Source organism: Nerophis ophidion, linkage group LG14 (genome assembly GCF_033978795.1).
Source record: "Nerophis ophidion isolate RoL-2023_Sa linkage group LG14, RoL_Noph_v1.0, whole genome shotgun sequence".
In the NCBI taxonomy this organism is placed as follows: domain Eukaryota; kingdom Metazoa; phylum Chordata; class Actinopteri; order Syngnathiformes; family Syngnathidae; genus Nerophis; species Nerophis ophidion.
In genome coordinates, this window is record NC_084624.1 from 47,127,152 (window position 1) to 47,150,173 (window position 23,022).

The following is a 23,022-nucleotide window of genomic DNA, read 5'->3' on the forward strand; positions in this document are numbered from 1 at the left end:
CGCATTACATCACAACCCTCCTCCCCCCCACACGAAGAAGCCTTGATGGGATCTTGGTTCTTTTTTTTCCACGTACGCCCGTGCATGCGTTAAAGTGTTGTTTATTTATGTGGTTTTTGTCCTTATTCCCAGGTCCGAATGTTTGCACAACATAACAAGTTGAAGGTGTTTTGTTCACTGTTGTCACAATAAAAGTCCTAACTAAATAATACAACTCATTTATCGTCACCAAACGCTACATACGACATTGAAAACAACTTGTGTTACTAATAAAAATACATTTTAATATTTGCTGGTCATATTTAACAAAATATATGACTTAAAAATGATCTCAAGCAAATACTTTGAAAGAGGTCAACCGGAAGCGGACCTATTTACATACGGCATTTCCTGGTCGTCACAATAGAAGTCATAACTTAAAAAAACAACAACTCATTTATCGTCACCAAACGTTACATACAACATCGAAAACAACCAGTGTCACTTATAAAAATACATTTTAATATTTGTTAGTCATATTTTACAAAATGTATGACCTTAATCGGGGGTCGGCAACCCGTGGCTCTTCAGCTCTCTGGAGCTTTTACAAAAATGTAAGAAAAATGAAAAGAAATGAGGGGAAAACAATACATGTTTTGTTTTAATATGGTTTCTGCAGGAAGAAAAACATGACACAAACCTCCCTAATTGTTATAAAGCACACTGTTTATATCAAACATGCTTCACTGATTCGAGTATTTGGCGAGCGCCGTTTTGTCCTACTCATTTTGGCGGTCATTGAACTCACCGTAGTTTGTTTACATGTACAACTTTCTCCGACTTTCTAAGACGTGTTTTATGCCAATTTTTTTCTCGATTTGTCCACCAAACTTTTAACGAATGCACAAAAGTGAGTGTTGTTGATGTTATTGACTTGTGTGCAGTGCTAATCAGACATATTTGGTTACTGCATGACTGCAAGCTAATCGATGCTAACATGCTATTTAGGCTAGCTGTATGTACATATTGCATCATTATGCCTCATTTGTAGCTATATTTGAGCTCATTTAGTCCTCTTAATTCAATTTATATTTCATGACACACTATCTGTATGTAATGTGGATTTAATTTTTTGTGGCTCTAGACAGATTTGTTTTTGTATTTTTGGTCCAATATGACTCTTTCAACATTTTGGGTTGCCGACCCCTGACTTAAATTGATCTCAAGCAATTACTTTGAAAGGTCTCAACCGGAAGCGGACATATTTACACACGGCATTTCCTGGTCCTGCTTCCGTCAACGTAGCTAACGCAAACAGGTAAATTGTGCATTTTTTTATAATAGTTTTTGATATTGCTGTCGAATTTCGGTGTTTAGTTCATCAATACACCCAATAATATTGCTGTATGGTCTTTAATAAGGTACGTAACGTCACTTTTTCCTGCACGTAGCCAACATGAAACACTTAACTTGTTCGTATAGTTACTTGTATTCGAATTGACATCGTCTATGAAATAACTCTCTGAATATATATATTTCTTAGTCATTACTTCGGTGTTACTCGAAATATTTAGCCAATGATACCTTTCTTACAGATCGATCTGGACTGTACGTAATCGTGTATAAATGGCAGCAAAGGACCCATTTCAGTTCCAAGGTGGGTGACGTCATTTATCTCCAAGTCTTTACTTCACTTCAGGGGTGTCCAAAATGTGGCTCGGGGGCCATTTGCGGCCCGCAGCTAACTGTTTAGTGGCCCGCCACACATTCTGGAAATGCTATTGCAAAAAATGTAAAAAAAAAACATTAAAGGCCTACTGAAATGAAATGTTCTTATTTAAACGGGGATAGCAGGTCCATTCTATGTGTCATACTTGATCATTTCGCCATATTGCCATATTTTTGCTGAAAGGATTTAGTAGAGAACATCCACGATAAAGTTCGCAACTTTTAGTCGCTAATAAAAAAAGCCTTGCCTTTACCGGAAGTAGCAGACGATGTGCACGTGACGTCACGGGTTTTAGAGCTCCTCATATCCTCACATTGTTTACAATCATAGCCTCCAGCAGCAAGAGCTATTCGGACCGAGAAAGTGACAATTTCCCCATTAATTTGAGCGAGGATGAAAGATTTGTGGATGAGGAAATTTAGAGTGAAAAAAAAGAAAAGGCGGCGGCAGTGTGAGCGTTTCAGATGTAATTAGACACATTTACGAGGATAATTCTGGAAAATCCCTTATCTGCTTATTGTTTTAATAGTGTTTTAGTGAGATTGTAAAGTCATACCTGAAAGTCGGACGGCTGCGGTGAACGCCGGTGTCTCTGAGAGAAGCCAAGGAGCCAAGATCGCAGCTGCCTTTTTGACAGCTGCAGTAAGAGGAGGTATAATCCACTGATGTCTCCGGTAAGAGCAGACTTAATATCACAATTTTCCCATCCAAAAACTTGCTGGTTGACGTAGAGAAACATGTTCATGTCGCTGCTGTGTTGGATCCGCTTTGGACTCGACCTTCGCGGCTGTTTAGGAACCTTTTTGGATTGAACTTTCACAGTATCATGTTAGACCCGCTCGACATCCATTGTTTTCGTCCTCTCCAAGGTTCTCATAGTCATCATTGTCACCGACGTCCCACTGGGCGTGAGTTTTCCTTGCCCTGATGTGGGCCTACCGAGGATGTCGTAGTGGTTTGTGTTGTGGTTTGTGCAGCCCTTTGAGACACTAGTGATTTAGGGCTATAAAAGTAAACATTGATTGATTGATTGATGTTCGCTTGACCGCTCTGTGTTAAAGCTTCACAACAAACAAAGAAACACCGGCTGTGTTTCGGTGCTAAAGACAGCTGCAATCCACCGCTTTCCACCAACAGCATTCTTCTTTGACGTCTCCATTATTAATTGAACGAATTGCAAAAGATTTAGCAACACAGATGTCCAAAATACTGTATAATAATGCGGTGAAAAGAGACGACTTTTAGCCGTGTGTGGTGCTTGGCTGAAATGTTCGCTCCAACCAATAACGTCACAAACACGCGTCAAAATTCCACGATGTTTTCAACAGGATACCTCGCGGGAAATTTAAAATTGCAATTTAGTAAACTAAAAAGGCCGTATTGGCATGTGTTGCAACGTTAATATTTCATCATTGATATATAAACTATCAGACTGCGTGGTCGCTAGTAGTGGCTTTCAGTAGGCCTTTAAAAAAAGTGGAATGAGGTGAAATCTAACGAGGAAAAAGTTGCGACGTTGACACAAAGCTGCCATGCAGGCTGTTTTTTTTTCTTTTGTCTTTATTTTGCTTTTATTTCCCATTGCTCAAAAAAAAAGTTTAAAAAAATAAATCTTCTAATGAATTATTGACCTTTTCAAGGCTCCAAATATTTCACTTAAAATATTTTATTTTGAAAACTATTGCATATATTGCGTGGTTGCCATATAAAAATGTTTTCTTCAACAAAAGAGCATAGAAAAAAAAAAAAAATAATAGTTCAAATGTAAAATCGACCAATATATCTGAAGTTGATCTCGTAACTTAAGTGTTGAAAGTAAAACAAAAAATAATACATTTATGAGTGACGGACCTTTTGAACCCCAAAGATATTCAGTGGGATTTTATTTATTTATTCACTGTGGTTACTCAGAAATGATAATACATTTAAATCAATGGCATCTTGCTTTATTGATCTTTTTAAGGCTCTAATTACTTCAGATCAAACATTGTTTTCTGAATGTTTTGGGCAATGGGGGGAATGCTGCATATTTCAGTTTTATTAAAAAAACAAAGTTGTCTTTGACTGAAAAGGCATAAAACTTTTTAACTTTATATCAACCTGAAGTTGATATTTACCGTAAGCGTTACATGACAAATAAAAATAATATTTTGACTTATTTTTAACATGGTTATGACAGAGACCCTTTATGGTCCCCGGGAGCCTTAAAGGTAAAAAAAAATAAAAATGTAATCCATATATATTGTTATGATTTGAAAATGAAAACTATCGAAACGGCCCCCGCATGTTTACATTTTTCAGTGTGCAGTCCTCAGTGGAAAAAGTTTGGACACCCCTGCTTTTTTCATATTTATACATGAATATACTTTTCTGTGGAAAGTAATAGTAAATATTGCCAATTTTGAAAAAAAAAATGCTGAATTTGCTGTATTTTAGAATTTGAGGAGAGCAGTCTGCTAGCAGCTGACAAAGATTCCACCTCCATCAGCATTGAGGACGATTTCATCAACTCTGACACGTCGAGGAAGACCCCCGGTCTCGCTCCTGATGACGACCCGCTTGCAAGTGACGACAAATCGGAGGTTTGGACAGCAAAAAAATACAAAAAAACATTAACTGCACTGCAACAGTGATCAAAAACGTGAAAAAATTAGGGGTATTTTACTTGAACTCAGCAAAATTATCTGCCAATTGAACAAGAAATTTTGGCTTGTCAAGTCTTTCCAAAACAAGTCAAATTAGCTAACCTCAATGAACCCAAAAATAACTTTAAATAAGCATATTCTCACTAATAACGAGTGCACATTTCTTGGTGGAAAAAAAAATGAGACCTTTTTGCTCAATATGTTGAAAAATATTCTTAAATTAAGTAAATGCTAGTGCCATAATCTTGACATAATGATATGCGCTTGGCATTACATTTCTTAAAATCAGCAAACTTATACCAAAAACTAGTTTATTGTTCTTTGTGGAAATGCAACAAGACAACCGCTTGTTACTCTCGGGGTCTCCTAGCCGCTCAGGCATATTATATTGTCTAAAAATGCATTTTCCAATCGACAACATGACATCATCGCGCCAAATGCGTGCTCTTTCGGTCAATAAGTCCACGAGGGATATATATATATATATATATATATATATATATACATACATACATACATACAGTGGGGCAAAAAAAGTATTTAGTCAACCACCGATTGTGCAAGTTCTCCCACTTAAAATGATGACAGAGGTCTGTAATTTTCATCATAGGTACACTTCAACTGTGAGAGACAGAATGTGAAATAAAAATCCAGGAATTCACATAGTAGGAATTTTAAAGAATTTATTTGTAAATTATGGTGGAAAATAAGTATTTGGTCAACCATTCAAAGCTCTCACTGATGGAAGGACGTTTTGGCTCCAAATCTCACGATACATGGCCCCATTCATTCTTTCCTTAACACGGATCAATCGTCCTGTCCCTTTAGCAGAAAAACAGCCCCAAGGCATGATGTTTCCACCCCCATGCTTCACAGTAGGTTTGGTGTTCTTGGGATGCAACTCAGTATTCTTCTTCCTCCAAACAGGACGAGTTGAGTTTATACCAAAAAGTTCTACTTTGGTTTCATCCGACCACAATCCTCTGCTGTATCATCCATGTATCCATTTTGTATACATACATATATATATATATATGTATATATATATATATATACATATATCTACATTTACATATATATACAGGCACATTTTTTTAAATTATAATTTTGAAAAATTTACCTGCATGTGTATGAACTGTTTCTTTTCAAAATAGTTTGAAATGTCACATATTAAATGTTTAAATATCAACTGTACTGCTATATGAGTACGTATTTTCTATTGTTTCATTGAAAATAAAACGGCAAAGTACAATTGGCTGTCAACTGTTTTAATTATCAGACACAATTGTGTCAAAGTCATGATTTTTTTTGTTTCACACATGAAATAAAAAATGACTACTTTGAAAAAGCGGTTTTATACTTGTGAGTGTTGATGACACAGCTTTGCAACAGTTGATATTCTAGTTCTAAGCATGTTTTACTCAATATAGGTCATCACATCTCAGCATCTTGTGGGGCGGTATAGCTCGGTTGGTAGAGCGGCCGTGCCAGCAACTTGAGGGTTGCAGGTTCGATTCCCGCTTCCGCCATCCTAGTCACTACCGTTGTGTCCTTGGGCAAGACACTTTACCCACCTGCTCCCAGTGCCACCCACACTGGTTTAAATGTAACTTAGATATTGGGTTTCACTATGTAAAGCGCTTTGAGTCACTAGAGAAAAGTGCTATATAAATATAATTCACTTCACTTCAACAAGCTGTAATATCTTACTGAGATCATTTAGGACCAAAACACTTAAAACAAGTAAAACACTGTAACATAAAATCTGCTTAGTGTGAATAATTATCTTATCAGACACAAAATAAGCAAATATCACCCTTATTTGAGATATTTAATCTTATTTAATTTCAGTTTTTGCAGTGTAGGTGAAAATATCAGTTTCATGATATTTGTTTTCTATATTTGAAGCTTCTCTCCGGGCAGAAGAAAAGTGTCCCTTTCTGGACGTTTGATTACTACCAAATGTTTTTCAACGTGGACACGCGTCATGTAAGTATAACTTCCATTAAAACGGAAGGAAAGTGTTACTTGATGATTATAGACGCATGTGTCTTTTCAGGTCAAGGAGAGAATAATTGGTTCCATTCTGCCATGGCCCGGAAAGAACTTCATTCAAGTCTACCTTCGCCGAAACCCCGATCTCTATGGTCCGCTTGCACAACACATCCACCCAGATCACTTTTCTTGTTGACGATATCAGAAATGTTCAGCTTCTATGTCTTAATATTGAATCAATTTGTTTGATTTCATCCTTCTTTTTCCTCTCAGGGCCATTCTGGATCTGCACGACTCTTGTATTTGCCATCGCCATCAGTGGAAACATATCCACCTTCCTGGTTAACTTGGGCAAACCAGAATACAAGTACAGCCCAGAGTTTGGAAAAGGTAATAATAGTTTTCTTGATCCGTTTCCAGAGGAAGCTTTTTTTAAAATCCCATTAAATGAGCTGTAAATGTTTTACCTCAGTGACCATAGCTGCCACGGCCATCTTCAGCTACGCTTGGCTGGTGCCGCTCGCTGTTTGGGGTTTCCTGCTTTGGAGAAGCAACAAGATTATGAACTTGGTGTCATATTCCTTTATGGAGATTGTCTGTGTGTACGGATACTCCCTGTCCATCTACATTCCTGCAGTGGTAAGTGTGTCCTCCAACTTGTTAGTCGGTTTGCCTTTTGTTAAAATACTCACTAATAGTCACTAGAAAAATGGCTAAAAATATCTGGTTTTGTTGCCACAATTAGATTTTTTTCTCCCTAAACTTTTTTTTTTTTTCATGCACACATGTGACTGCGACTCACTGAAAATGACACACAATCCACTTTTATGCCACGACCCAGCAGTTGGGAACCACTGGTCAACTGTATAACAGTTACTGTAATATTTCCATGTCTGTCCAGAGTGATTGACCACTTTGCAAAAATGAAAAGGAGACGTTACAATTTACTTCTCAGAAAATGATTCCCTGTACAGACACACAACAGTTGTTCATTTATTCTACTACTCTGGCTTTATTGTTTTGTGTATATTTTATAGTTTTGTGTATTTGAAATAGGATTAGCCACATTACCATAAATGGAAATTCCATCCATCCATCCATTTTCTACCGCTTATTCCCTTTTGGGGTCGCGGGGGGCGCTGGCACCTATCTCAGCTACAATCGGGCGGAAGGCAGGGTACACCCTGGACAAGCCGCCACCTCATCACAGGGCCAACACAGATAGACAGACAACATTCACACTCACATTCACACACTAGGGCCAATTTAGTGTTGCCAATCAACCTATCCCCAGGTGCATGTCTTTGGAGGTGGGAGGGGCCTATCCCCAGGTGCATGTCTTTGGAAGTGGGAGGGGCCTATCCCCAGGTGCATGTCTTTGGAGGTGGGAGGGGCCCATCCCCAGGTGCATGTCTTTGGAAGTGGGAGGAAGCCAGAGTACCCGGAGGGAACCCACGCATTCACGGGGAGAACATGCAAACTCCACAAAGAAAGATCCCGAGCCTGGATTTGAACCCAGGACTGCAGGAACTTCGTATTGTGAGGCAGACGCACTAACCCCTCTGCCACCGTGAAGCCCTAAATGGAAATTAAATAATATAAAAGAACCCAGAGATGTAGGGGTGCTTTATTTTTTGTTTTACTTTTGTAGATGTTAAATTTGCAGATGATTACTGCAATATATATTTCAAAAAGATTCATTGCTCTTCCTTTTTGCTTTTACCAGTAGCAGTTTAGAAGTCTGGAGTAAAAAAGTGCACAAGTAGGTCAAATGCATGAGTTAATTTCAGGTGGTTCATCAAAGATCCATACAACATAATCTGATATGATTTCATAGTTTAAAGCACTATTTATGTATTTTTTATGATAAATAAGTGCTAAAAATGTTTTTGCTTGCGCACTTTGCACGTTCACATTAATTGTTTGTGCCCCAGGTGTGCCCCAGTACAGTATTAGGTCTAGTGACGCCCCTGATGTGACGTATGTAAAAAGTTGCCCTTGTCTGTGAGAAGGAGAGACAAGAGAGAGTGAGAAGAGCCTGCAGTGTAATGCCCGCAGTTAAAAGCAACTGCGTGAGAACGTATACCCGAATATCACGATATAGTCATTTTCTATATCGCACAGAGACAAACCCGCAATATATCGAGTACATCGCCCAGCCCTAATTTATATGTTCCGTCAGTCCTGCGCCAATAAGAAACTTTATGTGGATACTTTTAGAAAGTACATTACCATTGCACAGGACATCTGTGTCTCTAATGTATACACATTTGATCATGTTATCCCAACTAGGTTCTGTGGATATTCCCCTTCGAGTGGCTGAGGTGGCTCTCCATCCTGGTGGCCCTCTTCCTGTCCGGTTCTGTCCTGGTCATCACCTTCTGGCCCGCCGTGCGCGACGACCAGCCCAAGATCATCGCGGCGGTCATGTCGGCCATCGTGGTGCTCAACGCCCTGCTCGCCGTCGGATGCAAGGTAAGACAGGCGATAATTGTCAGGATGCTGTTTTTTTTTTAAAAGCTGGAAACTCATTTTGTATGTCTTTGATCATACTCTGTGATGCATTAGAAAGCCTCAAAGGAAAACCGAGCCCTTTTTGGTTAGATCAGGGGTAGGGGACCTATGGCTCTAGAGCCAGATGTGGCTCTTTTGATGACTGCATCTGGCTCTCGGATAAATCTTAGCTGACATTGCTTAACGCGATAATTAGGAATAATTCCGCAGGAATTCACAGTGCTAAAAATAACGTTCAAAATATAAAACATTCTCATGCATTTAAATCCATCCATCTGTTTCCTACCGCACCTGTTCAAGAAGTCGCATTAATGGTAAGAAGTATTTTATGTCACGATGGGGGGGGTCGTTCTCCCAGAAAGGCAGACGGACTACTCGGGACATGGCATTTAGGTAAAAACATGACTTAATTTAAACTAAAAAAAGATACAAACAAAAATCGCTCACAGCGGAGGCACAACTTGGGCTAAGGAAGAAAGCTAACGCATAAACAGACTATGAACATAAATCAAACAAAACTTACTTGGCATGGCATGAAGCACGAAACTATGGCAAGGCATGAAACAAGTCAGCACAGAGCAAGAAAAGATCACATTGACGCCAGGGCGACTGACTGGCAAAGACAAGCTTAAATACTGCCTCTGATTAGTGCTCGGGAAGCAGGTGAGCGGGCATTTTGTCCACCAGAGACAGGTGGACAAAATGAGTAACCAAGGAAACCAGACAAGGGAGTGGAAAAAAACAGGAACTTAAAGAGTCCAAGAGACAAACAGCACATGGCCAAACAAAAACATGATCAACAGACATGACGTTTTATTTATTATTGGTTAGCTTCAGAATAACAATGTTATGAAAAAGAATAAGAGACTTTTTATACTCTAAAAATGTTGGTCTTACTTGAAAATGCACTTATTTAGTTGTATTCAGTGTTAAATAATATTATATGGCTCTCACGGAAATACATTTTGAAATATTTGGCTTTCATGGCTCTCTCAGCCAAAAAGGTTCCCGACCCTGAGTTAGATGATGAATGAGCAAGTATCAGGATTTCTTCCAGATTGCCAAAATACTAGTGGCGGTGGAGGCGTGGTTTTATATACATCATCATATCATTTGCATAATATACTATGCTGCATATGTTGTTTGAAAACGCAAAAAAAAAAATATACATACATTTAAAAACAAATATGTGTTATTATTAATTTGTGTTAACATGCACGTTTTATATTATATCATTGTTGTCTATTTTTCAATTGTTGCTGCTTTTTACGCATTGCACTTTGTTGATAATTTTTAAGTGTCAAGACACTTCAGGCATGTGAAATCGCTGCGAAATTATAGGAATATGCATCTTAAAGTACATTTTCTGGGAGTCAAATATATTGTACATACAAATACACATATACTCACATACACACCGTTATTCATACATACATAGGTACCCACGCTCCCACATACACACACAAAGACAGTACATACCTACATACTCAAAGTTCGTACATCCACACGCACATTCACTGTACAAACATACATATACACATACATGTACTTATACATTCACTGTATAAACATACATATACACATACATGTACATATACATTCACTGTACAAACATACATATACACATACATGTACATATACATTCACTGTACAAACATACATGTACATATACATAAACACTGTACAAACATACATATACACATACATGTACATATACATAAACACTGTACAAACATACATTTACACATGTACAAATACATTCACTGTACAAACATACACATACTGTACATATACATTCACTGTAAAAACATACATGTACACATACATAAACACTGTACAAACATACATTTACACATGTACAAATACATTCACTGTACAAATATACACATACATGTACATATACATTCACTGTACAAACATACATGTACATATACATTCACTGTACAAACATACATATACACATGCATGTACATATACAATTCACTTTACAAACATACATATTCACATACTGTACATCTACATATACATAAAAACATACACATACTGAACATATACATTTACTGTACAAACATACATGTACACATACATAAACACTGTACAAACATACATTTACACATGCACAAATACATTCACTGTACAAACATACACATGTACATATACGTGTACACATACATGTACATATACATTCACTGTACACACATACATATACACATGCATGTACATATACATTCACTTTACAAACATACATATTCACATACTGTACATGTACATATACATAAAAACATACACATACTGTACATATACATTTACTGTACAAACATACATGTACACATACATAAACACTGAACAAACATACATTTACACATGCACAAATACATTCACTGTACAAACATACACATGTACATATGCATGTACACATACATGTACATATACATTCACTGTACACACATACATATACACATGCATGTACATATACATTCACTTTACAAACATACATATTCACATACTGTACATGTACATATACATAAAAACATACACATACTGTACATATACATTCACTCTACAAACATACATGTACATATACATAAACACTGTACAAACATACATTTACATATACATGTACATATACATTCACTGTACAAACATACATATACACATACATGTACATATACATTCACTGTACAAATATACATGTACACATACATAAACACTGTACAGACATACATATACACATACATGTACATATACATTCACTGTACAAACATACACATACTGTACATATACATTCACTTTACAAACATACATATTCACATACTGTACACGTACATATACATAAAAACACATACTGTACATATACATTCACTGTACAAACATACATGTACTGTACATATACATACAAACATACACATACTGTACATATACATTCACTGTACAAACACACATGTATTGTACATATACAAGTACATATACATACATACACTCATGCACATAATCATGTTTCATCAAACATAACTTTAACGTTGTTGCCCTAGGGTAAACTGGGTAACACATGGCATACTGACAAAGCTTAACCTATTTTTACTATAACATTCTACAAGGTTTATATAGGTTGCTTCTTTCTTTCTCCTCCATTTTTCTGCATTCTTTTGTATCTGTACTTATCGTTACGTGTATGTATTGTTGCATTTGAACAAGTGTATTGTTGATAATAGAGGTAAATTATTGGTATTGTTCATTATCAATGGTGATATTTCTATTGGTATTTGTATTGTTCCAGTTGTATTGTATTAATGCTCATTGTCATTTCTGTACTGTTATTTATTTCGCTAACTGCTTCTTTGCTGTGACTTTTACCATAATATTTGTACATATCATATTTGCTGATGCTGCTCTATTGTTGTTGTTGTTATTGTTGTGTTTGCTGTTGTTGTTTTTGTCTCTCTGTCGAATCCCCTTCTTGTCCCCACAATTTCCCCCTCTGTCTTCCTTTTTTTCTCTTTCTATCTTCCTCCTGCTCCGGCCCGGCTGCACCAAATGATAATATAAATACATTTACAGTTGTGATCAAAATTATTCAACCCCCACACAATTTTGGTGTTTTAGCAAGTTGGACATTTATTCCGTATTTAGTTTATAGTCATATCAAATAAAGATGTGTCAAATAGACAAATGCAACTTCAATTGTAACACTGTATTTTACAAAATAGCAAAAAATGACATTTTTCTTAATATCTCATTGACAAAATGATTCAACCCCCTAGTTCCATGCATCTTTAGTACTTAGTAGAACAGCCTTTGGCAGTAATGACATCCTTCAAAGGTGATACATAAGCTTCTTGCAAGCATCTACAGCTATTTTAGCCCATTCCTCTTGGGCAAAGGCCTCCAGTTCCTTCATATTCTTGGGCTTGTGTGCTGCAACTGCCTTCTTCAAGTCCCACCACAGCTTTTCTGGAGGATTTAGGTCTGGCGACTGTGAAGGCCACTCCAGAGTCTTCCAGCCCTTCTTCTGCAACCACTCTGATGTTGATTTGGAGGTATGCTTGGGATCCTTGTCCTGTTGGAAGGTCCAACGTCTCCCAAGCCTCAGCTTCCTCACTGACTTCATGACATTTGCAGCTAATATATCCTGCTAGGAAATAGAATTCATGATGCCTTGAACGCGCTGGAGATTCCCGGTACCTGAGGCAGAGAAACAGCCCCAGAGCATGATTGACCCCCCACCATGCTTAACAGTAGGCGAGGTGTTCTTCTCTTTGTAAGCTTCATTTTTTCTCCTCCAGACATAACGTTGATTCATAGGCCCAAAGACTTCCACTTTTGTCTCATCACTCCATAGAACAGTTTCCCAAAACCTTTGGGGTTTGTCCAGAGGATTTTTGGCATACTGGAGTCTTTTTTTCTTGTGCCTGGGAGTCAGAAGTGGGGTGCGCCTGGGAGTCCTGGCATGGAGGCCTTCATCTCGTAGTGCCTTATTGTCTGGGACCAAACCTGCGTTCCCCCCTCTGCAATGTCCTGTTGTAGTTCCTCAGCTGTTACCCGGGGGTTTTTCACCACTGTACGCACACAGCATCCTCTTTCTACCACGCCCAGGTAGTGTTTCCACTGTGCCTTTAGCTTTAAACTTGCAAATTATGCTCCCAACTGTGTCTCTTGGAATGTGCAATGTCTTTGCTATTTTCTTATATCCATATCCTTTCTTATGAAGAGAAATGACCTCCTCTCTTGACTTCTTTGACCACTCCCTGGACTTCACCATGTTGCAAATACACCATTGACCATCTACAAGAAGCTGAGCATCACAGTCTTTTTCAATCAGTTTAATTGTTGCTCGTTATGGTTCTAATCACATCTACAGGTGTTTTCAACACCTGATTGAAAAGACCTTATTCAAATTCTGTTCTTAAGAGTTATGATCTTCAAGGTGTCGAATAATTTTGTCAATGAGATATTAAGAAAAATGTCCTCTTTTGCTATTTTGTAAAATACAGTGTTACAATTTAAGTTGCATTTGTCTATTTGACACATCTTTATTTGATATGACTATAAACAAAATACGGAATAAATGTCCAACTTGCTAAAACACCAAAATTGTGTGGGGGTTGAATAATTTTGATCACAACTGTAATAATGTCAAATTTAAAATAGGTAAGAGTCAACTTCCATCCATACCTCACATTTAATAATAGATCAATTTAGTTCCTCATTTAGTGTTACGCTTCTCGTTAGGTTTTCCGTTGCCCCTCCGAAAGGAAGGGGCAACCTCCACGGACAAAGCTTCGAATAATGGGAGACCGGGCTTTCTGCTCCGCTGCTCCCAGTCTGTGGAACGCTCTCCCTGACCACCTGAGGGCACATCAGACTGTGGATGCTTTTAAAAAAAAGGCTTAAAAACCCATCTTTTTAAAAAAGCCTTTCTATAGACATGCATGCTGGCTGTAGCTATTGGGCTGTTTCTAGTTTTATATTTCATTTATTTTTATTATTACTATTTTTTGACACTGAGGCACTTTGAGGTTGTTTGCTCAACGTAAAGTGCTTTTTTACAAATAAAATCTATTATTATTATTATTATTATTAAATGGGCCTCACCTTTTAAAATTTTAATGAATACAATTAATCTCAACCGAGCGACTCATTCAACCTGCCGACTCATCGTCCTGCTGGTCCCGTGTCTGTAGGAAGTGACCCTGTCACGTTGACCTGGCTTTCGTCGGAAACTGTGACCCTGTTCTAGTATGTTGATGCTCTCAGCTGTGTCAAGTCCGCGGTGTCGCATGTCTCCTCGGAGTGGTGTAATTAGTCTTCACTTTAATGCCGCGTCTGCAAGTTACACTGACAACATGAAACTTTGCCCATGATCCTTTTTGTTGATCTCTTTCTCCTTTTTTTTTTTTTTAGGCCTATTTTTTCAGCAAAGCAGCGCCGGTGATGATACCCGATAAGTTGGTACCGACAGCAGGGGTCCATGCACATGCCACAACATGAGAAGCTGCCATTGTTTAAAGGTATTCACATCGCATATTGTCCATATTGTGCGTTTCTTCACTATCAGCTCCAAAGAAGGACGTGCGGTGTGGTTCATGGCCGGTGAGGCACAGGCTTTACTTTGTAGACATTAAATTCTTATACATAATTAAAGGGATGCCAAGGAAAATAAAAATATTTACTCTCAGTAAAATGTTGTTTTGAAATACTTAATCCTACGGAGCCCCTAAAGCAGAGGTAGGGAACCTATGGCTCTCGAGCCAAATGTGGCTTTTTTAAAGACTGCATCTGGCTCTCAGATCAATCTTAGCAGACATTGCTTAACATGATAAGAAATTAATATATTTGCTGGTAATCTGTCAGGTTCAAACACTGATGACATCTGTTAAACAGACGAGAAGCAAGGAATCATGCAGAGACAGAGTTCAATTTGGCTCAATGAGGAGACACGTGTTTTGGGCTGTATTCTAGTTACAGATCCAAACTACGTTCTAAAAGTCCAGCCCGCGTGATTCCTCTATCTATTTGTGAGGTCCCTGTTTACATCATTGTCGCTGTCGCTGAGGGAAGGGGGTAATCTCGACAACTCCAGTTAGACACAATATATGATTATACAAAAATGCAAATGTGTTGACGCTGGTGATATCGCCTTGTCTCTGCTCTGTCTGCGTCAAAACGTTGCTCCTCAACAAGGTCATCCGACAGTCTTCCTTCCTCCCACGCCACTTTGGTCTCCTCAGCATAACGGAAGTGTTCAGGATTCTTGACGTCACCATTGGTAGTCAGCAGGCCGTTCCTGGACACAGACACTGATACCAGACTGGCTTGCAATCTATTTGGATTGCCAGCTTTGCACGGACAAAGAAAAATACCACTTCAGCACAATTGACAATAACTATAGCAACGGCCCTTAAGCATAAAAGGTTGTGTGATAATATATGCATAATTATTCCAACATAATCACAGTGTTAAAAATAACATTCAAAATATAAAACATTCTCATGCATTTTAATCCATCCAACCGTTTTCTACCACACCTGTTCAAGAAGTCGCATTAATGGTGAGAAGTGTTTTATTTATTATTGGTTAGCTTCAGAATAAAAGGGATAGGAGACTTATTATGCTTTAAAAATGTTGGTCTTACTTAAAAATGCACGCATTTTGTTGTATTCAGTGTTAAAAAATATTATAAGGCTCTCACGGAAATACATTTTAAAATATTTGGCTTTCATGGCTCTCTCAGCCCAAAAAAGTTCCCGACCCCTGCCCTAAAGGGACATGGGGAAAATTTGTATTTATACATTTTTTTATACATATCTCGTGCGCACGAGAAAGCATCGGATGTGTGCGGCTGGTTTGAGGTGTGTGCGAAAATGCCAGTTCAGGAGTTAATTCGGCTGTATTTCCAGCTAGGACTTTCCCTCATGTCCCTTTAGGGGTGTGGTGGCAAAATGTGAATGCCTGCCAAGAATGTACAGTTGGGCAAAAAAGTATTTAGTCAACCACCGATTGTGCAAGTTCTCCCACTTAAAATGATGACAGAGGTCTGTAATTTTCATCATAGGTACACTTCAATTGTGAGAGACAGTATATTGTATCGCTACGTGTTTGACATCATCAAGAGGTTTTATCACATCAACATCGGACTAACAATAGACCTTTAAATCTCATTAATCCCACAGAAAAGGCAAACTGTCCTTTTTCCGGGCACGATAAAGTCTTAAATAATGTCTAATTATTATGTCATTTTAAAATTAATTCACAAAAAGAACCAGAAGCCAGTGAAAGGATGCTAAAATGGAGGTAATGTGCTCATGTTTTTTTGGCCTAGTTAAAAGGTGAGCAGCAGCATTTTGGACTAGCTGCAATCGAGCGATTGAGGTTCTTGAGTTTGAGTTTTTGGGTTTGAGAGATTGAGTTCTTACCAACATGGAGGGAGTTGCAGTAGTCTAAACGTGCTTAAATAAATAAAAATAAAATTGATTGCATTTTTGCTAAATGTCTTGTATGATAAAAACTGGATCATACAACAGAGTTAATCTGCTGTTCCAATTTAGATTTATTGTTGATTTTAAAAAAAACAAGCTTTGTAAGTGGGGGTTTAAATCAATCATTCAATCAATGTTTATTTATATAGCCCCAAATCACAAATGTCTCAAAGGACTGCACAAATCATTACGACTACAACATCCTCGGAAGAACCCACAAAAGGGCAAGGAAAACTCACACCCAGTGGGCAGGGAGAATTCACATCCAGTGGGACGCCAGTGACAATGCTGACTATGAGAAACCTTGGAGAGGACCTCAGATGTGGGCAACCCCCCCCCCCTCTAGGGGACCAAAAGCAATGGATGTCGAGCGGGTCTAACATGATACTGTGAAAGTTCAATCCATAGTGGCTCCGACGCAGCCGCGAGAGTTCAGTTCAAAGTGGATCCAAGACAGCAGCGAGAGTCCCGTCCACAGGAAACCATCTCAAGCGGAGGCGGATCAGCAGCGTAGAGATGTCCCCAACCGATACAGGCGAGCGGTCCATCCTGGGTCCCGACGAGCGGTCCATCCTGGGTCTCGACTCTGGACAGCCAATACTTCATCCATGGTCATCGGACCGGACCCCCTCCACAAGGGAGGGGGGGACATAGGAGAAAGAAAAGAAGCGGCAGATCAACTGGTCTAAAAAGGAGGTCTATTTAAAGGCTAGAGTATACAGATGAGTTTTAAGGTGAGACTTAAATGCTTCTACTGAGGTAGCATCTCGAACTGTTACCGGGAGGGCATTCCAGAGTACTGGAGCCCGAAATGAAAACACTCTACAGCCCGCAGACTTTTTTTGGGCTCTAGGAATCACTAATAAGCCGGAGTCTTTTGAAGGCAGATTTCTTGCCGGGACATATGGTACAATACAACCGACAAGATAGGATGGAGCTAGACCGTGTAGTATTTTATACGTAAGTAGTAAAACCTTATAGTCACAGGAAGCCAGTGCAGGTGAGCCAGTATAGGTATATGTGTATGTATATATGTATATAAAGGTATATACAGTATAGGTATATATGTATGTATATATGTATATAAAGGTATATACAGTATAGGTATATATGTATGTATATAAAGGTATATACAGTACAGGTATATATGTATGTATATATGTATATAAAGGTATATACAGTACAGGCGTAATGTGATCAAACTTTTTTGTTCTTGTCAAAAGTCTAGCAGCCGCATTTTGTACCAACTGTAATCTTTTAATGCTAGACATGGGGAGACCCGAAAATAATACGTTACAGTAATCGAGACGAGGCGTAACAAACGCATGGATAATGATCTCTGATCAAATAAGGCATGAGGGGGTCGAGGTCACCGGGGTGAGCATTCTGGTTTAGATGTGAGCCAAATAAAATTCTTTTCATCCTGTTCTCATTTAAATTGGGGAAGTTTACTGCCAAACATGCTTGCTTTTTTGTGCCCAAGACGGTTTAAAAGTGATTTTAAACATGTGATGTTTATTCGGGATAAGGTAAACAAATATCTGTTCAGTATTTGAACATAAAAGTGTGTGATCCACCAGACTGGCTGAGTAACAACAATAGGAACATCACACAAGGGTTAAATACATGTACAACAGTTTAATGGCCAAATGTTAACCTCACTTGCTCCAAACTTTGTGGCCCATTTCTCCCGTCTCAAGTTCATGTGCAATTCAACACTTCACTTCCCCACATGAATTCTGCCTCATCAAGTGCTTTTTTTTTTTCCCCTCTCCTCTCCCATATTGCAGGTTCTCCTGTTGCCTCACTACTGAGAATCGGGTTGCTGTGGTGATGAAGTCACAGGCTGTCTGGATTTCACCTGCACTCGCACCTACTAACTAGACCAAGACCTGAAAGCCTGGCTTCCATGCCTGGTTACATGGCTGACAATGAACACTGGTACCAAGTATGTTGTTTCTACTGGGGGGGCTTCTGACCTTAATCAGCCAAAATAACTCATCTTTTGGAGGCATCTATTTATTTAATGTGTATGGTTTTGGGATACCACATAATCTTCTGTGCTGATGAATGTATTCAAATTTATTTAATATGATTATTAACACTGTCAACAAACACTATAAGTAGAGAGGAGTATCAGGGCCACACTTATAAAAGCAATATTCATTTAATAAAGAAAAAGTTGTGATTTAAGAGCAAGGCATAATGTTATTCCTCCAAAACCTCAACAATTTACAAATACAACTAATAAGTATACAACAATCCCTCCCAAACCTCAACATTTTACAAATAAAATGACTAATTATACAACAATAACACTGTACAATTATTAAATTCTACAAGCATGATCTAATGAGTTGTATAAATTAGAATCCATGCTTTTTTTGCCAGAATATTACTTCATTCTTGCAGCTGAGATAGGCTCCAGCACCCCCCTGCAACACCAAAAGGGACAAGCGGTAGAAAATGGATGGATGGATAGATACTATAATTATTAACACTATCAACAAATACCATAAGTACAAAAGAGTATCAGGGCCACACTTTTAAGAGCAATATTCATTTAATTAGGAAAAAGTTGTGATTTAAGAGCAAAGCATAATGTTATTCCTCTAAAACTTCAACATTTTACAAATAAAATAAAAAAATATACAACAATCTCTCCAAATCCTCAACATTTTACAAATAAAATGAATAATTATATAACAATAAATCTGTAAAATTGTTCAATTCTACAAGCATGATCTAAAATCCATGCCTTATTTGCCAGAATATTACTTTACTCTTGCAGCTGAGATAAGCTCCAGAATCTCTCCCCCCCCCGCAACCCTAAAAGGGACAAGCGGTAGAAAATGGATGGATGGATGGATGGATAATATGATTATTAACACTGTCAACAAATACCATAAGTACAAAAGAGTATCATGGCCACACTTATAAAAGCAATATTCATTTAATTAGGAAAAAGTTGTGATTTAAGAGCAAGGCATAATGTTATCCCTCCAAAACCTCAACATTTTACAAATAAAATTGATAATTATATAACAATAAATCTGTACAATTGTTCAATTCTACAAGCATGATCTAATGAGTTGTATAAATTAGAATCCATGCCTTATTTGCCAGAATATTACTTCATTCTTGCAGCTGAGATAGGCTCCAGCACCCCCGCGCGAACTCAAAAGGGACAAGCGGTAGAAAATGGATGGATGGATGGATAGATATTATCATTATTAACACTGTCAACAAATACCATAAGTACAAAAGAGTATCAGGGCCACACTTATAAAAGCAATATTCATTTAATTAGGAAAAAGTTGTGATTTAAGAGCAAGGCTTAATGTTATCTCTCCAAATCCTCAACATTTTACAAATAAAATTACTAATTATACAACAATAAATCTGTACAATTGTTCAATTCTACAAGCATGATCTAATGAGTTATATAAATTAGAATCCATGCCTTATTTGCCAGAATATTACTTCATTCTTGCAGCTGAGATAGGCTCCAGCACCCACCCGCAACCCCAAAAGGGACAAGCGGTAGAAAATGGATGGATGGATAATATGATTATTAACACTGTCAACAAATACCATAAGTACAAAGGAGTATCAGGGCCACACTTATCAAAGCAATATTCATTTAATTAGGAAAAAGTTGTGATTTAAGAGCAAGGCATAATGTTATCCCTCCAAAACCTCAACAATTTACAAATAAGATAAATAATTATACAACAATCCCTCCAAATCCTCAACATTTTACAAATAAAATGAATAATTATATAACAAGAAATCTGTAAAATTGTTCAATTCTACAAGCATGATATAGATAGAATCCCTGCCTTATTTGCCAGAATATTACTTTACTCTTGCAGCTGAGATAGGCTCCAGCACCCTCCCGCAACCCCATAAGAGACAAGCGGTAGAAAATGGATGGATGGATTGATAATATGATTATTAACACTGTCAACAAATACCATAAGTACAAAGGAGTATCAGGGCCACACTTGTAAGAGCAATATTCATTTAATTAGGAAAAAGTTGTGATTTAAGAGCAAGACATAATGTTATCCCTCCAAAACCTCAACATTTAAAAATAAAATAAATAATTATACAACGATCCGTCCAAATCCTCAACATTTGAAAAAATAAAATGACTAATTACACAACAATAAAGCTGTACAATTGTTCAATTCTACAAGCATGATCTAATGAGTTATATAAATTTGAATCCATGCCTTATTTGCCAGAATATTACTTTACTCTTGCAGCTGAGATAGGCTCCAGCACCCTCGCGTGACCTCAAAAGGAACAAGCGGTAGAAAATGGATGGCTGGATAGATATTATAATTATTAACACTGTCAACAAATACCATAAGTACAAAAGAGTATCAGGGCCACACGTATAAAAGCAATATTCATTTAATTAGGAAAAAGTTGTGATTTAAGAGCAAGGCATAATGTTATCCCTCCAAATAAAATGAATAATTATATAACAATAAATCTGTAAAATTGTTCAATTCTTCAAGCATGATCTAGAATCCATGCCTTATTTGCCAAAATATTACTTAATTCTTGCAGCTGAGATAGGCTCCAGCACCCCCCTGCAACCCAAAAAGGGACAAGCGGTAGAAAATGGATGGATAATATGATTATTAAAACTGTCAACAAATACCATAAGTACAAAGGAGTATCAGGGCCACACTTATCAAAGCAATATTCATTTAATTAGGAAAAAGTTGTGATTTAAGAGCAAAGCATAATGTTATTCCTCCAAATCCTCAACATTTTACAAATAAAATGAATAATTATATAACAATAAATCTGTAAAATTGTTCAATTCTACAAGCATGATCTAAAATCCATGCTTTATTTGCCAGAATATTACTTTACTCTTGCAGCTGAGATAAGCTCCAGAATCCCCCCCCCCCCCCCCCCCCTCGCAACCCTAAAAGGGACAAGCGGTAGAAAATGGATGGATGGATGGATAATATGATTATTAACACTGTCAACAAATACCATAAGTACAAAGGAGTATCAGGGCCACACTTTTAAGAGCAATATTCATTTAATTAGGAAAAAGTTGTGATTTAAGAGCAAGGCTTAATGTTATTCCTCCAAAACCTCAACAATTTACAAATACAATTAATAAGTATACAACAATCCCTCCCAAACCTCAACATTTTACAAATAAAATGACTAATTATACAACAATAACACTGTACAATTGTTCAATTCTACAAGCATGATCTAATGAGTTGTATAAATTAGAATCCATGCCTTATTTGCCAGAATATTACTTCATTATTGCAGCTGAGATAGGCTCCAGCACCCCCCTGTAACCCCAAAAGGGACAAGCGGTAGGAAATGGATGGACAGATGCAATATTATGCCTTTTTTCAAGTAAGAAAAAATATTTACCGAATGCTGCCGAGATAGCACCCAGCCCCCCCACAATCCCGAAAGGGACAAGCGGTAGAAAAATGGATGGATATACGGGACAGTAGTACCTTAACATACCCTTAATTGGTTCTGTGACTGAGCTCTTAACTCCAAAAACTCGTATCTCAAACTAATGTTGCTGCTTCTCAGGACTATCTTTCACACTCACTTTCTCCCTTCCATTAGTTGGAAGGCAAAGTTATGTCGATTTCTTGCAATACGCTATTGCTCGTGAGTAAAACCGGATGTTTGCTTGCTACTTAAAATACAACAAGAGACAGCTCTTATCTCCAAACAGCAGGTGACGCTGTATGTGTGATTTTTTTTCATGTAAACATTACAGCATTAGTCTTCCATTCACTTAATTTATTGTCATGCAATAAATATTTCCTTTTTCTCCCAGTGTGGCTCTTGTGCTCCTCTGCGCATGTTTTGTTTGATTATTTTGTGTTGATTAAAAACAAAACAATAAATCGGTGATATTCAGGGAACTAATTAATGGACATTTAAAGTCTTGCAACAAAAGAATGTGGATTCCTTGCTTTTAATCATTGATTATTAAGCAAACTGAATGCAACCTTTTTTAAGCCAAAACACATTTTTTTTTCATTGACAAAATCCTGAGGGACACCACCAGCAGAAATCACTAAAAAAAACGAAACTCAGTTGACAATAAAAAAAAAAGTTGTTCTTGCAATTGTTGGATTTGACTTTAAAGAATAAAAGACCATGCATCAATATA

The 23,022-nt window shown here is 37.6% G+C and overlaps 1 protein-coding gene across 2 annotated transcripts; it reads left to right on the top strand.

Annotated features, from left to right (window-relative positions):
* The first annotated feature begins 1,221 nt into the window (after positions 1–1,221).
* Positions 1,222–23,022, top strand: yipf1 (Yip1 domain family, member 1). Of its 2 annotated transcripts, none has more exons than XM_061920888.1 (10): positions 1,222–1,297; positions 1,575–1,636; positions 4,145–4,290; positions 6,262–6,342; positions 6,413–6,500; positions 6,622–6,738; positions 6,821–6,987; positions 8,641–8,823; positions 14,764–14,870; positions 18,629–23,022. In XM_061920888.1, exons 2-9 carry the CDS (start codon positions 1,606–1,608, stop codon positions 14,848–14,850), a joined length of 900 nt encoding a protein of 299 aa, XP_061776872.1. In that variant the 5' UTR covers positions 1,222–1,297; positions 1,575–1,605; the 3' UTR covers positions 14,851–14,870; positions 18,629–23,022. The 2 variants fall into 2 exon arrangements, with proteins under 2 accessions (XP_061776872.1, XP_061776873.1); XM_061920889.1 differs by having other exon boundaries at positions 1,253–1,400.

Bases quoted from the DNA above. Each gene is read 5' to 3' on its own strand.
- yipf1 (XM_061920888.1), top strand. From the start codon at position 1,606: ATGGCAGCAAAGGACCCATTTCAGTTCCAAG. The intron at 6,501-6,621 runs GTCCGCTTGCAC...TTTTCCTCTCAG, and splicing joins CCGAAACCCCGATCTCTATG to GGCCATTCTGGATCTGCACG. The intron at 6,739-6,820 runs GTAATAATAGTT...GTTTTACCTCAG, and splicing joins CAGCCCAGAGTTTGGAAAAG to TGACCATAGCTGCCACGGCC.